This window comes from Wasmannia auropunctata, unplaced genomic scaffold (assembly GCF_000956235.1).
Source record: "Wasmannia auropunctata unplaced genomic scaffold, wasmannia.A_1.0 LD335996.1, whole genome shotgun sequence".
NCBI classification, from domain to species: domain Eukaryota; kingdom Metazoa; phylum Arthropoda; class Insecta; order Hymenoptera; family Formicidae; genus Wasmannia; species Wasmannia auropunctata.
This window is the reverse complement of record NW_012026894.1, coordinates 3,240,429-3,258,025: the sequence shown is the minus strand read 5'-3', so window position 1 is coordinate 3,258,025 and position 17,597 is coordinate 3,240,429. Positions and strand designations below refer to the sequence as shown.

Below are 17,597 nucleotides of genomic sequence, written 5' to 3'. Positions count from 1 at the left end.
TTTTATTTAAAAATAACTATATTGTTTTAGTTAAAAATAACTATTTATTAAGTAGAAGCAGTGGCGACTTAAATAAGGTTCAGTTTGACACTATAGATTTAACAGTGAAATTGTACCTGAATTAAAGCTGTCTCTTTATTCCTGATATTTTGGAACAATCGACATTTTTATATTTATACGCGTTTCCGTTATCAATTCAACTTAGCAAACGTATTCGGATAAAATTTCACGTAAAAAGCTGTAGATGTAAAAAAAAAAAAAAGAGAAATAGATGGCAATACGTTTTTGTACATACGTACTTTCGAGCACACTTTACAAGGTTAAAGTTCGAAGTCTGATTGTGTCGCATTTTCATGTGTTCTGTAGGAAATTGAAATCTTTTTTTTTTCTATCAGACCGAAATAATAAAAAAACGACAGAGACTCGTTCATAGCTACTGGGGGATCCGTACCGGACTATCGAGTAATTTGGACCGGTACAATAGCACTCTCGATTTCCAATTTACTGAGAGAATACGCGATTTTGATTGTTCTCGGCGACAGAAGAAGAACACCATCTGCTATTCCTCTATTTTCACCCTCTGTTTCATACAATCGGTCTTCGATCATTTTCTCTGACGGTCAAGTCGCTTCAACCCTCTTTCCCTCTTCCTTCCAGTGTCAGTAAACCTCTCGCAGTACCGGGGCTTTAAAGGGTGATCGAAACGTACTGTTGCGCCAAGAGAAACAGGTACCGCCAAGAATGCGCACGCGGGCGCGTCAGCATTAATTTAACCATCTTTGAAGAAAACGATCTCTTCTTTCTAAATTTATGTAGAGTGAATCATAGACTTTTTTTTTCTTTTTCTAGTAAATATAAAAAAGAATTAAAAACAAAATGTTCATGTTATTCAAAATGTTTTTAATATTTTAGAATTCGACGATTTACAACGAATTTTCTTTTCATCTCACTATTAATAAAACGTTATGTGAACAAAAATTTTATAAATTCTATTACACGTTCAAGAGATTTTTATATTTAAAAAAAAACTACAGGAATATATTCGAAATTTTTTTTTAGTTTAGTTTATTTTTTGAATTTTTTTATTTTTGATTCATGAAGGAATGGTAAAGAAGGAGCGTGAAAGTTTAGGCAGACCGAGATTTCTAAAACCAGCACTGTGTGTGATTCCCATGGGGGTACCGCGATCGCGAAGGCGAAAGCAGAAACGAGGGTGGGTATGTGAAATGAAATAGGGGATCGCGAAAAGGCGGGAGGGAGACGGGAAGGAAAGCGAAGAACAGAGCGGCGGCTGCAAACCTTCCCCCAAAATTCCGGGGGACCGAGTTAGTTGTGTCTACACGCCGGGTCGAACATCGGCCATTCACAAAGGGATAGTGGAGTCTCCGGGCACAAAGGAGTCGTTCCGATCAACTCGGCTCGAGCTATTGTACCTTTCTCTCGACAGCATCGCGATTCGTGCACGCGTTTACTATCGACCTAGATACACATAAGGGAAGCGTGCGTGTGCTCACGACGATTCTTTGACGCGCGATTTGCATATACAGTGTATCCCACAAATAACCAGTTGTTTTCCACTTCAAAATGGAATCTTCGACTAACATCAGAATCAATTTTTTCCTACTAATAATGTCCGGGGATCATTAATTTTTAAGTTTCACATAACTGAAAACAGCGGATTTTCCCGAAAATCCAAATGTCCAAACAGATAATGAAAATGTTCTGTAATTTTAAATGTAAGTTGATTTTAAATAAATATTCTATTTTAATAACATTTTAATTTAAAAGTTGTCAGAAGTCAACAAGTGAAAAAGATATTATTATTAAAAATTGGGAACTTGACGAATAATAATGTGATCTTTGCGTCGAGATGTGCCAAAGAGAAATTGGTCAAACGACAATTCATATGAAGGAAAGGCCATGCTTTTGGATGTGGGACATCCTGTATATTCTATATATATATATACACTGTGCACACTTTCGAGTTTTACCCGACTTCCGCGTTGTCGAAGTCCTCCACTTCATCGTACCACGATGTAATATGAAAGTGAATTCTTTCTCTACTCGTGCCATTTCCCTCGCTGTCCATGTCGAGTGCATTTACATTCTGCCACACTCCAAATCGTTCTGCAACAAGCGACTTCGTTTCAATAAGATACCCGTGTGGACCTGGACCTCGTGTAGAGCGTTTTCGCCTTGAGAACAATGAAACGCTGAAGCGAAATTGCTCAACAATTCTGTCTTATTAGCAATAAAACTTTTGGCTCGTTTAATTTTGTGCAGATATTGAAACAGTTGTAATTTCCCGAGGAGTTTCGTATTCGAGACGTTTCGGAGAATATTGCCGCCAATTGTCGCGTTCTCGTTCTTTCGAATACAAAGATTATTTTCGCGTATTTTTATCGCCGAACTTTACGAGCGTCGAATGGACTCTAAAATCCAAAAAAATCCGCAAGCTCTCGATTAGAGAATTAGAGAATCGAGACTACGGTCTTATACGTATACATGTGTAACGCTGGCATGTGTGCACGCGCGTGTATTTCGGCGGTTGTATCGGTAGAACAATTTCGCGTCTGCACGGGTTATTGGATATTGAAAAATAACGGCGCGGCGGCGGCGCGAGGGAGGGATGAAAAATGAGATATATCCGTCGGAGTTACTTGCCAACGTCTCGGCACTGATCCTTCTCGAAGAGCTTGCACTGCAACGCCCATCGACGCGCTATAACGGCGAGTTCGTCGTCCCAGATCTGTCGAAACAAATGACGCTTCAGACGCCGTCCACCATCCCCGGCGATAAATGATTAAATATCGCGCGCGTGTTCCGTCGATTTTTCTACCAATTCCATCATGGTCCGCGCGGCGGGCTGCGGCCCGGGATTACCGCGGCTCTCCTTGCCGTTCGCAATGGCAACGCGATAACGATTATGACTGTCGAGCACGGTCTCGATATCCTCCTCGTCGAGATCATCGTTCTCCATATTAATGCAGTCCACGCTCTCGCAATCGGACTGTAGGGATGAATTAACAAATTGCGAACTGAGGATGCATGTAGGTATTTTTTTGCTGCAAAGGATAGCATTCAACTTCACAAATATAAAATTAAAAAAAATGGCGAATATCTCGTGATAAAAAAAAATTAGGTTAGACATATATTGGATTTCGAAAATTTCGAATGTGTATACAGGTATGTGTTTATATGTGTATACATGTCGGCATATTTTATCATGATTGAGTACCGAACTAACAAAGTCGCTATTCCCTGTGGATCAAATACAGTTTCCGTATGCACATGCGATATTATCCGAGCAACTGTTAATAAATATTTACAGGAAATAAGCACATGGTGTGATCGGGACAAATGCGGCAATAACTTCTATTCTTGGTCGTTGACACCTTTCCTCTCGCTTGTCCGTCGCTGTAATGAGTGAGAAAGGATAAGAGGCAAAAGACGCGAACTGTCCGCCGGTTAAACCTCATCTCGTCGTCGAATCCATTCGCGAGATTAGTCGCACGCGCGTCAGCTACAATCACGACGTGCAGGTTTTTCCTCTCTTTTTCCTCCCCGGCTAGCTGTCCAACTTCAGATCGCGCGAATCAATTTAGCGACTTCGACAGTTCTGAGACGCCGGATTGGTAAGAGAAATTTATCGCGCAACGCGGAACGGAAATTCATATCGCCGCTATTGCGAACCGACTCCGGCTGCGCCGTCGCCGGTCGGCCTTGCGCTTGATCGATGTGCGAACGAGAAACGAGACGTGTATCTAAACAACGCACCCCCCCGCGCGAAGTATTTCAATTCCGCATTTATTACGGCCGCCGAGAACTCGCCGCTGTGCACATATGTAGGTATACCTAAAGAAAACGAAATCGCTGCCGGGGCGCGGGCCGCTGATAAATTATCTGGCCGGGGCCGGAATGCCCGGCACTCGGCAGACCGATATTTTTATTTGCTTGCGTGGCACATTGCTTTATATCCAAATTTATTTCCAAATTTATATCCTCTTCTTCGCCTTCTTTCCGCTGTTGCGGAATACCGCGGGGTCTATATTTCACTTCGTTTAATTCGGGCGGGTCTGACCGATGTAAATGCTCGTGTGCCGGCACGTTTGAGAGCCCTAAGCCTTTTATTACGATAAATAACCATGTATTAGCAATATTTCACCAAAAATAATAGTATACGTAACAGATTTAATAATATATAATATTACCAGAATCGGGCAATTATTAGGAATAAAAAAAACATGGAATACAAAATCGAGCGTTAAGTCTCTTAAATCAAAACGAGGGTAAAAACGATATAAAATACATAAACGATTCTCTTCGCCCGCTTACAAGGTACTGTTTGCAGAACAATTCCGCTACGCAATATTTCCTCCTAAGTGCGATTTATAAAGCTCTCGATAGTAATATCACGGTGAATTTCTAGCGTGGCGGCGGGTTCGAAATTTGTTTGTTCGATCGTTTCCCCCACGAGAGATGTTATAGCGTGTAAACGTGCCTGTTCGGCAAGTTCGTTCCTTCTCCGGTGCCGTACGCGCGGAGCACGTGTTTTCATTTCGGTATCGCAGCGCTATAGGGCCGCCTCTCATATCATTATTGTTTCAATACGCGCGGGAGGTAAGAACTTCGCAAGTTTCGTTGCGTTTCCCAAGACCGCCGAGCATCTCCGCCGTCTTTCCACCTCCTTTCGCCGCAACAATAGATGGAGATTGCAGACGGAACTAGAATATCGCAGACGTGGTGAATTTATACAATTGTGAGAAAACTAAAAATCACGAAGGTCGACGCCCGTCGAGATACATATTTTTGCGCGGTATATTTTATTTTATGTATTTAACGGTAAAAATATAAAGTGCCCACTTCTCGGGTAATTAAAAGAAATAAATATAATACTCTCGCGTATTACGCGGAGCAAAAAGGCACAAAGTTTCGCGAGCTCGGACTGCATGACGTGTTTAACGACATTGTAAATTTGCTTAACGTTTTAACGTAAAATGGTATGCATATGCGACAACTCAATTTTGCAAGAGTTGATTGTTTTGTCAGTGACGCAATTTACATTTTCGAGTAATGGTCTGTCAAACATTTTGACTAAAACTGAAAGTGGCACGTAAACAGTAAAACGCAAAAAGAAAATAGAATTAATTTAAGGAATTTAAGGATAATGATATGACTTCAAAATAATTTATTTTTCATACATATTTTATATACAAATAACATCCACGTACAGATGTTTATACAGAAATTCAATTAAGTATTTGGAGATATTTCCGTTTACCACGCATGTGAAATATATTTTTCACACTATTCTAATCGTTAAATGTGAATTACGCAGAAATTAAATAAAAGAGAAATCAATTGATATGCCAGCAGAGAAATTATTATTCTCGCACGTTATTGCAGCTTGCCAAGCTGCTGAAACTTGCTAAATATTTTAATTGCGTAATTGGCAAATGTAGTAAGAGTAAAAATTCGGAATCTCCTTCAAAGTTGAAAATATCTTCTAAAGCATTAGAAGGTATGTTGCTTACGCTGCATAACCGTTCTGTATCTCTGAGAAATTCCTCAGCGACTTATTTTAATAAATACGTACACGTATGTGAAAATCTCTCATCGTGCAACCCCTCCGGAAATTACGTAACGGTGAGTTAACATCATTTTGGTCCCCGGCATGTACGCGTTTACTTTAATAATTATCATACGGAAGCCTGTTACTTGGCGGCATATGTTTTCCATAATGAGATATATGCGCGCCTCGCGAGTAAGATTGAGTAATACCTATATTAACAGTACCTATACACACAATACCGCTATATATGCAAATCGCTTTGAAATCGATCGTATATCTTTACAAACAGTTTAGCCCGAGCTTATATACTCCCCCAAAGTGAAAGCTCAAGCTCTTTTTTACGCTAAGCGCCACGTGGTGTCGTCAAAAACTAATTTATGCAATACTAATCTGTGTTTCAAAGTTCAACCCCCTCCCTCCCCTCCCCCGGGAAAAACGGATAAGCCAACCATTTACGTATGTAAAAAGGTATTGTCGATTAATTTTATCCCTCTCCAATTATTGTGCTCAGGGCTTGTAATTATTTATTTACGATCGTGCGCATTCCGCTTTTGCTTACTCCTAAATCGCAGATTATATCTATGCACAATTTTTTTTTTTTTTTAAATACGTTAGAGATCAACTTTGTATATCGTGTAATTAAATAAAGGGCATGTATAATGCCTGCCGCGCGCGCGCGTGTGTCGTGCTAGACTTTTTGAAACTTGACTTACGCGGTATTCAAAATAAACGGCTTCGTTCGGGCGTGAGATCTCTTTATGCGCGATCATCCACGTGCGTGACCCCACGGCGCGGCGTTGACATTGACGTCGTCATCGACGTCGTGATCGGTGCAGCGCGAAATGTCATAAAGTCATATTAAGGACTGTCCGGTGCGTTCTCCCGCCAGGCCAATATCGTGTTCATGTCGGTAATGCCACGCGTGCTCCATGGCTCGAGCGGATCCGAGGACGGCGTCGACGGTGAGGCCGCCTTATTCCGCTCGATCGACTCCCTTCTCCTCGCCGGTTCCTCAATTTCCTTAGGCGATACCCTGCGCGCATGCATTGTAAAAAGCATCGACCGATTAGGGAAGCAGTCAATTGGCCGCCGATATCGTTTTATGCAGGATATCCTTGAATCTTTTCAACGCTATATGGATTCTTTAGTCTCTATAGAACGCGACTATCTAGACACGATTCTTCCTTTAGCGAGAATATCAGAGGCCATATAATTATTGCATTTTTAATATTACAGATATCCGTGTTTGCAACCAAACAAATTAAAAAAGACAGTTTCGAGTAAAAGCCGCTTTAACAATGGTTTTGTCGTACATTTTTTTTCTACGCTGAAGTTATAAATATAGTGTCTTTATTAAAGAAAAATCGATCGGCAAAAAATCTATACTACAAACGACGTGGAACACTGCGTAACTAACGATGTGGGATAATTATTAGATGGAATTTAATTAATGTGTCATTTAAGTCGTGTCAATTAACGTGCGCGCACGCATGTTGGCCGTTATGCACTTGGAAACTTCAGCTTCCACTGTCAGCTATCACGGTTAGTTGTTCAATAAATATCGATTTCCTGGTTTATATATGAGCTATGTTTGTTTGATTAAAAATAAAAAGGATATCGACAACAGCTCGGCAAATTTACATTTTTCCATCGAGAGTCCAAAAGCTTATTTAAGTTCAGAGATATCTTTGGTCTCGCGTATTTTCATACTACTGTTTATCTTTGCGAAAAGAAACGAGTTGTGTTTTACTTTAAATTTAGAAAATTGAATATATAGAACTTGCTGCATAACTTTCTTCTCGAGGATACCAGAATATTTGGGGGTGTTTAACTTTATTAATTTCCAAATATATAATTAATCGGAAAGTATCGCAATTAATCATAGATTATATATATATATATTTTTTTTTATTACCTGTTCTTGGCCGTTTTTGGCCGATGTTTTTGGTTTTTATCGGGTGGCTTGGTGGGAACGCCATTCTGCTTGACCTCCGGCTTAATTGTTTCCACGGTGGTCTTTCGTCCTTCGGTCTCGATACGATTCGTCGGTCTCTCTTCCGGATCATTTAGTAGTGGTCGATATCGCTGACTTGGCTCGACAGACGTCGTAGATGAGGAACTGTCGTCATCGTCGCGACGTGATCGTTTCGCTGTAGTAACGAATCTGTTATTCGCGGATTTTATCCTTCGTAGGCGCGCTTCGGTACCGAGTAAATTATCGCCTGTAAGAAACGATTGACATAAATTTCTTTATTTATAATAATTTCACGATTTATAAAACTTTTAGTGATAATGATTTCGATAATTTGGCACTTACCGCCGAGGTCATTGTCGCTGGACTCCATGAAATATTGCTTCTTAACGACAGTAGATTTCTCAGCGGTCGGCGGCGCGACCATGGCGAAGTGTGCTAGAATTTGCGGGTCGATCGTGGTTTTCATTGAAGCTTCGCTTGTGGCTACGGCGGACTTCGCCATTTGCAGTAGAGTTTTGTAATCGGTTGTAGTCTCAGACGCGATAGCGAGTTCCAGAAATGGATCTTTGACAGTTTCTTGGAGCGCTTTCGTTTCTATTATTAATCGTTCAATTATGCTATTTATAATTACTTCGCATAAAATCGCGCAGTTTCATATTCCATGAAAAAAAAAACGCTCGGAATATTTATTATAGTTTGCTCTTAGCATCGAAAGATTGTTAATAGAAACAAATTGTTAATTATCAATTATCAAAAAATCGCGTATCTGTACTTACGATTCGTATTTTTCAAATTCATCGCCTCCACATCCTTCGATGGATCGATAGGATCGATAGACTTGTCGATTAAATCCGTGAGACCTGATAACTTAGTTTGCTCCTGAATAGGTTGTTTATGCGGTTGCACACTTGCCACTGCTTTTGGTTTATTTTGAGTTGTTTTCGTCTGCTGGTCGTTAAGAGCGGCTTTCGACTGCGCCGTCTTTATCTGTTTCGTGTCGATATTTGTGGGTATGCCCTCCGTCGCGGTGGATAAGTCAAAGTCATGTGCAAAGGCCATTACGTCCAAAGCTGCGGTTAACGCATCACCAAAACCTGCAGTAACTGCCGACACTTGCGGTTGGTCGGCATTGGGACTGTAATGCACGTGAAATTAACGCGTGGCCACAATGTTCCACGGGCAGATTGATGTATCATATAAAATGTTACATTCAGACGAATTATTATCGAAGTAATTGCAATATATATAATGAATAATTTTTAGTTCTCTCTCAATGCAAGTTAATAAGTAGATTTGTCAATTAAAATTACAGATTGACGTTATAATAAACTTATATACGGGATTTTAAAATATATTTATATATCGGTAAAAAGATATGACTAATAAATAATGGTAGGGAAAATTAATTAAATTAATGAAGGAAAAACCTTTGATGTTACACTTAAATCGTCAGTTATTTCATAAGCTGTTAAATTATTGATACTTCCATGAAACATCTTTATGTTAGATGTGTATAACCTATTCATCTTACATCCTGCTACATAGATATTATGTAACGCATCGCGTCGAGTCTCATAAATATTTAATAGACTGGAGATACGGTCACGTTCACGTTGCTGTTACGCGTTCGTTACGTGGAGGCATATAGCCAATCCGTGAAGGACTCCGATGTTTCTAGACGTCTGCGATGTTATAGCTATGTCCGGATTGCAGGTGGCAGGCTCGACGGAATTACGAGGTGATAAAAAGTATCGTCCGCGTACTGTCTCGCTGACAGTGAGTCACTCCCGCAAGGACGATTGTAAATCTATGCGCTGCAAGTTGCAAACGCGTGGAACGGTCGAGACACAATGTCAGCGAGTATAATTGAAATAGATTTGCCCGTTTTTTTTTTGGTATACGTCCGTGTAAAATAATTAAATAAAATATAATGAAAAGAAACATAGCTATTGAAATTTTTGTATTGTAATAAAAATATAACTAAGCAAACAATAATGTAAGATAACTCTAATCAAAATTAAAAGAAAAGAATATGTATATGTATATATTGCAAAATTTAAATGGAACAGAAAACTATTATAAATTTTTATCTTATAATAACGTGATAAATAATAAATATTATATGTTATAATTTAATAATAAGTAAGTTAAATATATACGTAAGAGAAAACTTATAAGGCAACATGAGTATTTTGAAATTACACCGAAAGGGTAATAAAACAACAGATAGCGCTGGAGAAATATGGTATGATGAGATGCGATGAAAGTATCATTACCTGACTCGCACAGGGGTAGAGAAGGACGCGCGACCCCACATTATACGACGGAGTTCCTCGCCAGTCATACCTCGTTTTCTCAATTCGTGTATCGTAACTTTTCCAACTCGCTGCAAAAGTACATGGAGCAAAGTGATAAAATTATAACGACATTATTTGCGTTACGTATACTGTTACAAAATGAAATTAAAACTCGAGAAACAGTTTTAATAGTAATCAATATAATCAGTGTAAGCAATATCTACTTCTGTTAAATAATGATATTCGAATGGCATCGGTGAAAAAAATTTTTTGTTTGCTCGTCGACCTGCAAAAAAGTGAGTTAACGAAATATTAATTCCATTAATTTTTAATTTATCTTGAAGTAAATTTCTCGCGTAGCTGTGCTGTTCTGCGACGAAATTTACTACATCGTAGCAAAATTCGCTGTGTGCATTTCACGGGAGTCGATACCAGACCCGTATCAGTCGAATGGGACGCCGATAAATAAATTCTGACGCTTGATGCACTGGTGTGGAATAAATCTTTGGATATACATCGCCGCCGGCATGCGCGCATACGCATGGAAAAAGAATAAATATAAGTAAATAAATCACCTTCCAATTAGCCACGGCGCCCTTACGCTGCTTCGCTTTGGTTTTCGATTTGCTTTTAATAACCAGCACGCCTCTCTGCTCCGACGCGGGATTGTTCGGATCGTCGCCCGGGCCCAGCTTGATGCTGTATTCCTGCAGGTAATTCTTGGCGTCTTTCTGGGCTACGGCGCGTTCCAAGGACACCACGATTTTTGCCCACTTAATGGAATATCAATAAAAGAGCATTTAATTGAGACTATTGAAATAAGCTCAAGAAAGTATTTGTGACATTTATTTGCATAAGCCATGTGTCACCGTAACTAGATAAATAATTTCACTCATCATTAAATCTTCATATATGTAGTTAACAATAGCTCAAATATTGTCTATTTCAGTTTTCTATTAAAAATTACCTCGACAGTTTTGATCAATTTAAAATCAATACAATTGATTTTTTTAAATTTAATAATGACAAATAACTTTGTGGAAGTATTGGAAAGTTATTTTAGCGCTTTCTATACTCGAAAAAAATAATTCCGAGAGTAGCAACGTATTTTGGAAGTGGATACTAAATTAAGAAGGGTCGTGAATTATTTTAATACCAACCTGCTTGACGAATTCCTTTTCGCTTTGCTCGATAACGTGTGCGTATGTATTACCCATCATGGCAATTAACATGTTGAGCAGCAGTATGGGCACGAGCACCATGAAAATCGCGAAGACGGTCTTGCTCAGGTTAGGGTAGGTCGTATTACTTAAATCCGCATACTGCAATGCACATGCGATAAACGCAATTGGATAAACGCAACGCCGGTCCACAGCAGCGTCGACGGTAAATCGTCGTGACAATTATACGTGGGTGCTAATAAATAGGCGGCCAATGCCCGATGTTGCGTGCCCGCCACCGCGCGACGGCGGAAGCACGTAGAATTTTCAAACGGAAACTCGTATTTCCCTCTCCCCCCGCTCCCTTGTCCCACCCCCTTTTAATTCAGTGCAACGAGTTAATCGTTATACGAACTGCGAAACCGAGCAATGATTTTTACGGGACAGACGGTATTTTATCGCACCGACCTCGCACGCGTTCATGCAGACGCACGCGCGCGCGCTTGCGACCGCCGTGCTAAATTTTTAATTTCATCAGGAAACCATATTGTAGTGTATTTTGTGCGGACGCGGAATTGTCCGTGATTGAAATTCAAGATTCATAGCCGCGTATGTCCTGATGCACCGGAACAACGTTTGGAATGATGTAAACGCGCGTGCGATGTTTAATCTTTGACTTTGACGTGTAATAATTAAACTAATGTCTCGCGATGCTCTAAATACGTTTAAAATTTATATGGAACACGAAGGCAAATATATGGATTGAGATATACAAATGAATTTGCAGGCAGGAACGTTATTTTTGCAATTATTTTTGTAGAACAATTAAATTATGGGACGGGATTCGGAGTAGATGCAAAAAAAGAAGACAAGGATGCGTGAGAGGATTATCTTGCACTTACGTGCATGCGTGTGCGAGATAAGGGCCTACAGTAGAAACTGCCACGACGTGTGCCAATAAAGCGGTAATCTATGGCGAGCTTACGCTATAATCGCCGAGGGTTATCTGAAACAACGCCATCCAGGTCGAAGGATAGGAATGATAGAGAGATGATTTCACCCCGGGGAATCCCTTGTAAAGAAAGTAAAATGATTGCGAGAATCCGAAGAGCATGACCGTGTAGATAATGCCGAAGGTCAGCATGTCGCCCGTTATCATGCTGTACACCATCGTGACAAACGGACCAGTCAGTCGGATCGCTCTGCAAGAGAGAAATTACAATATAATAAACGTGTATAAATATATCAATCTCGATGAGTACAAAACATCTCGTGGAAAGTTACACGGAGAGAATTTTTTTTTTTAAATTCACCCTCAAATAAATTTACCCGCAAATCATGTTAATTGTGGGACAATATAGTATTTAGGCAAATTTTACTGTGCACTACAATAAGTATTTTGCAGTAAAATTTATTGTAGTGCACAGTAAAATTTGCCTAAATACTATCTTGTCCCACAATTAACATGATTTTCAGGATAAATTAAAAAAAAATTCTCTCCGTGTACAATAAAATTTTGTGAAAAAAATGTAAAAGTTTAGTTCACGTGGCTGATCAACTTTCGTAGAAAAAAATTCCCTGAGGTTGTCCTCTGCACCCCGCGCGCAGTTTATTTTGAATTTAATTACACAGTGTGCCACACGTATTAGTGGTATCAACAAAATTATCATTATCGCTGTTACATGAATGAGCTGTCGTCGTGTTTCATTCAGCGGTATTCGCGCATCAAAGTCCGGGATAAATCAGTCTATTAACGTCATCGACATCGATTTCACTCGAATGTGACTCAAATACGCTTAATATTATGCATACAAAATCCATCGTAAAACATTTGCCGCGGTGTGATATATGTGGGACACATATGATAATTGCATCCCTCTAATCCGCCAAAATGATGTGTCTTTTCGTACGCGCGCGCGGCAATCGCCGAAGCCAGATTGAAATATCATCGTCCCGCAAACTCATGCACACATCATGTATCTTCCTTTGCGGTATACATAATTAAGCTTAATACCGATTATACTGTGGCTATCGCGTCGCTGACTCGCGCGCCCGTGACCGCTGAATGTGTAGAAATAATGACCGATTTGAAATCCAGTTTTATACTTTGTTTTCGTGAAATGGTCCAGATATCATTTGCATTTATCGGTATTAATTCGCACGTACAGAGGAAGGCTTTGGATAACGAAATGTTCAGTTAACAAGTTAAAAAGTGCATGGCTTTGAACACTTGATATCGGGTGTTCAGTTATCGCGTTTCCAGTAGCCGCGATAACACGAATAGGTCAGGCACGGAAAGTGCTTATGCAGCAATCCGGTGTGCATATGTAAACTACTCTTCTTACACGCAGCTCACAAATTTATAACGAGGAAAACAATTAAATGCTAATAACTCTACCTAGCAGAGAGAAATTTTAAAATGTACGTTATTGATTAACCTAAAAATAATCGATAATACGATTTAACCGTTCTTTTCGATATCATTCGTAAAAATATAAAAATGACCATAAAAATTTAAAGGGTTATAACAAAGTGTATATTAATTTGTAACTTTCAGGCATCAAAAGCTATAAAAAAAAAAATATTATGTAATGAATAATACACGAGTAATTAAAATTACTTGTGTTGTAGACATAAACGTACATAAACGAATTTCAATAACAAATTGTGAAAATGACAAGATTTAATAAATTGGAAAAGAGAAAATTTATTACGCAATATGTAGAACGTTTAAAATGTTTAAAGGTCTTTTTTATCGATATCCCTATACTCACAGCGAGAGAAAATTTCATTTTAAGTTAGGGTATTACTGATTATATTAACTTTGTAATACTCCAGTGTAAGTAAGTTACGACTCTTTCGTTATCGCAAAGTTAGAATCGCGACTACTAATATAAAGCAGACTTCGAATAAAGTATTAACGTATTATACTTCGTCGCCATTAAAACAATTCACCGAGAAAGATTTACTTCAATATTGTTCGCATTGTGTCCCTACTATAAACCAAAAATTTCCTCTATTTCATAATTATACATATTCCTAATAATTATAGAACACTATATATGTTAACAAAAAATTAACAAAATTTAATTTTGGTTCCAGCTAAATTAAAAGAAAATATAAAATGAAATTATATAAATTATTTTGTTCAACGTTAAACACTGGATTCTTCATTCTTGTTCGTTCGTTGATTTTTTTGCGCTTTGAGAACGCACATTTGCGTATAGTTATACGATTACAACTGATGGTATGCATTGATAAAATCAAAACGATTCGTAATTCGAGACTCGCGGCGTATCATATGCGAGCACAATAGAGGCACGAGCCGGAAGCTGGGATTGGGGGAATCGAAGGACGAGCGATTAAAATCGATGGCATCGCTGCCGCTGCCGTCGCCGCCGCCGCCGCCGCCGCCGGCAACGGAAAACAAAAGCTTTTTAATCCCGACGCTACATCCGCGCCCGTCGACAGACCGACAAATTTTTCAGATTCGTCATTCGGCTGGGATTAAGATTGAAGGGACTCGCGCGTGGTTCTGTGAACGAATGAACGAACGAACGAACGAGCGAGCGAAACGGACGGACGGATGAACGAATAGCGGCGAATGATCGACGAATAACGGCGGAAGAGAGAGCATCGATCGAGCCTCCATTAACTTCGACGACGACGTCGTCGCCGGTCGGTCCTACCCTCTTCCGCTAATCGATGGGTGACCTTATCTTGTCAAGGGTTACCGACGCCCATAAATCTTCGGCTTTTTTCTCGGAGTAAGTTCAAGGGAGGGTACAGCCGCGATAGAAAAGACACCGGCGCGGATATACCTCCCGGTATAACTCTGCGCGCGCGGTATATAAGCGATGCAACTTGGATGAGGGATATAACATCGTTGTCCCGGGTATCGCGTATACGTTGTGTCCCGGGAAAATCAATAGGAACGCCGACTTCCGCTCGCCAAACAAGTTTCCGCTACGCGAGTCTTCCTCGCTACTTTCAGCGAAGTTCGAAAGGGAGACGTCCTACGCTTTCCTCTTTTTTTCTCTCTCTCCCTCCTCATACAACTCCATCAGTAATTATACCGGATTAATGTCACCTGAGCCATATCGTATCGATTTCACAATAATGAATTATAAACAAAGCGCTTTTGTTTCTTACTGCTGTAATCAATATCTGATTATGCGAGAAAGAAACTTTGAAATAATTTATTTTAACTGTTAGCCTTGAGTATACAAAGTGAAAACTGCACATTTTAATTCTTCGATAAAAAAAATATCCTGTTTTTTTTAAGGAGATATATGGATGATAATTTCATTTTCCATTTAATTCGTATTCATTACTCAATATATGATTAATGTAAATTAAGCGGAAATATAAAGTCTTCCGCCATATCTGTGCGAATATCGTTGTTTTCAAAGGTAGGCTTAATATACTAACGCAGACTTAATATAGCGTTTGACGCTGACAAAGCATCAAAACGTATTAAGCCGAAAAAGGGGATAAATTGAATGACGAGTAATATCGCGTGAGAAAAAAATTATAACGTCATTATCGAGGCCGTAATTCAATATATCCTTTGAAGTCCAGAAGTGTAATGAAGAGCTAACTGTGTTACCGGGTCCCCATAAAGTGGACTACAATATATTTTATTTATTTAGAGCGCGGCGGTGTGCGAAATGTAGGAGCCCGGCGCGATATTCTCCGCGCGTAATTACTGTCCATCAGGATCCCCTTTAGACCTTCGATGGCATCACTTCGTTTAAGTACGTATACGTGCAGTAATTCCTCAAAGGCGCCCGCGCGCTCGATGCCACTCCGGTGTTTCTTGTCCTCCATCACTTGGCTGTCGTTCGCCTTGGCAATAAGCCACAGTCACGCCTGAGATTAATTTCGCACAAAATTTAACGGGTGCCTCCTCCCCGCCACAGCCCGCCTCTAAAGTTACGGCCTAAGTGCTTTACGATGTACCATTTACGAGCCGCCGTTTTACGTCTGTTTAAATTCAATATGCACTCTTTGCGCGCCTGCACAAGTTTCCAGGAACGCCTCTGTATAACTTATAGCCTAGCTCTCAGGCACCTTACACCTTAGGCGCAGCTGAAGGGCACACAGGAAGTGGGCACAAGAGTCGACATAAGGATCTCTTCTTAATCGTTCATACTTCCGCGCGTTTCAGCTCGAAGACGAATCCGATGGAAATTTATCGTATTATATCTCCATATTTCTCTCTGAATATAAAAATCACAGAAAAACGCGATTGTGATTGACATAATAGCGATAGTGATATTTTGAAATATAACTTTATTTAAAGAAAAAACACATGGAAGTAGAAATGCAGTTTTAATTGCTTCTCTAGGAAAATTTAAAGTAATATCAGAGGATAATATCGTTCTAACGATTTGACAGAGAAGCGATTAGTATAACTATTTGACATCACGTACCCGCCGAAATAGAGTGTTTTTAGTGATGTTTACGTGTACACTCTTTCTCGCACCGCGGTAGAACAAACCGAGAAGTTCTCCGAAACGAGCAGTTGCAATCCCAACCGTTTCTATTCCCGATGTCGGTCACGTAAGTTTGATATCACGTATTAGGAACGTATAAGCACAATGCGAATGCACGTCCTCGCCTCTCGATAAACCATTTGTCCCATTCTTCGTGGAAGTACATCCGACAAGAGACGTCGACATTCGTCAAAGTGTCGTTAAGCAAGAAAACGCTTGCTAGAAGCGTGGTCGTTCGAGTAACCGATGTAGGAAGCAGATTCACGACTTGTGGAAGTTCTCCGTGAAAGCGGGAAACCCTGCCAGCTGAATGCAAATAATGATTTTCTATTATGAATTATGGTGACTTATTACGATGAAACGTATGCTTATGAAATTTAAATTTTAATATAATATAATAGTATTACGTAAAAGAAAATAATTAAATAAAACGATTTCAGAAGTAATGTATGAAAAGGTAATAATAAATATTGTAAGCTTCTTTTTTTAACTTTATTGGTAACTTCCACAAAACGGATTATCGTGTATTAATGGTGGGTGTGTCGCCTAATATTAAACTCTCTTCCACGCTGCAATTTTATTAGAACAAGTAATAGTGGAGGATGCAGCCTTTTATAAAAATAGAAGGGCGCTTTTTTCAGCTCGGTCCTCGATACTGCGCGATATCTTTTTCTCCCTCGTCATTCTACCATATTTATATCGCACCCCTTTTTTTACGATTACGTAAAAATAACCAATCACGATTATTTCCTGCACGTTTGCGCACGTAATTCTGAGATACAACAACGGACAATACGTCAAATTAGAATATAGTCAAAGGAGGGATTTGGCATAGAGAAGGTCCAATTCGATACGCCTCGGTCGGGACAAATAGCGCGCGGTGTACATACGTACAGGTGGCTGTAAACACGTCGCCGGTTTACACGCGGCGATTGTCCGTGGCGGTGGCGCTAAAATGATGCGTGAAACAAATGGGTGGTGGCGATGTAACGAGTGCGACCTGGTCGCGTCGCGCCAGTAAATTGCAACCACTTTAATTTCGCAGCTGCCTCTCCTCCCCCGCGTCCCCCTCCCTCGGCCTCCCTCCCCCACCCC

At 39.9% G+C, this 17,597-nt stretch overlaps 2 protein-coding genes across 2 annotated transcripts in view; both read right to left on the bottom strand.

The window, feature by feature from the left end:
* Positions 1–1,987: 1,987 nt before the first annotated feature.
* LOC105453749 (venom allergen 3-like) lies at positions 1,988–3,417 on the bottom strand. The gene is made up of 4 exons (XM_011695932.1): positions 3,330–3,417; positions 2,840–3,010; positions 2,661–2,749; positions 1,988–2,195 (listed from the first exon to the last, which is right to left on the bottom strand). Exons 1-4 carry the CDS (start codon positions 3,342–3,344, stop codon positions 1,988–1,990), a joined length of 483 nt encoding a protein of 160 aa, XP_011694234.1. The 5' UTR covers positions 3,345–3,417.
* Positions 3,418–5,189: 1,772 nt separating this feature from the next.
* The window catches only part of LOC105453730, a 24,852-nt gene continuing 12,444 nt past the window's right edge, over positions 5,190–17,597 (bottom strand). The window contains exons 6-13 of the mRNA XM_011695911.1: positions 11,990–12,206; positions 11,005–11,166; positions 10,420–10,617; positions 9,824–9,933; positions 8,324–8,682; positions 7,890–8,141; positions 7,488–7,794; positions 5,190–6,605 (exon numbers count right to left, since the gene is read on the bottom strand). Coding sequence (XP_011694213.1) covers positions 6,431–6,605; positions 7,488–7,794; positions 7,890–8,141; positions 8,324–8,682; positions 9,824–9,933; positions 10,420–10,617; positions 11,005–11,166; positions 11,990–12,206 — 1,780 coding nt within the window. The 3' untranslated portion in view covers positions 5,190–6,430. The remainder of the gene's footprint in view (positions 6,606–7,487; positions 7,795–7,889; positions 8,142–8,323; positions 8,683–9,823; positions 9,934–10,419; positions 10,618–11,004; positions 11,167–11,989; positions 12,207–17,597) is intronic.

What these genes read in the sequence shown, in the direction of transcription:
- LOC105453749 (XM_011695932.1), bottom strand. An exon ending in CGCGGACCATGATGGAATTG is followed by an intron (nt 2,750 to 2,839) that starts GTAGAAAAATCG and finishes TTGTTTCGACAG; the next exon opens with ATCTGGGACGACGAACTCGC. An exon ending in CAGTGCCGAGACGTTGGCAA is followed by an intron (nt 2,196 to 2,660) that starts GTAACTCCGACG and finishes ATTGTTCTCAAG; the next exon opens with GCGAAAACGCTCTACACGAG.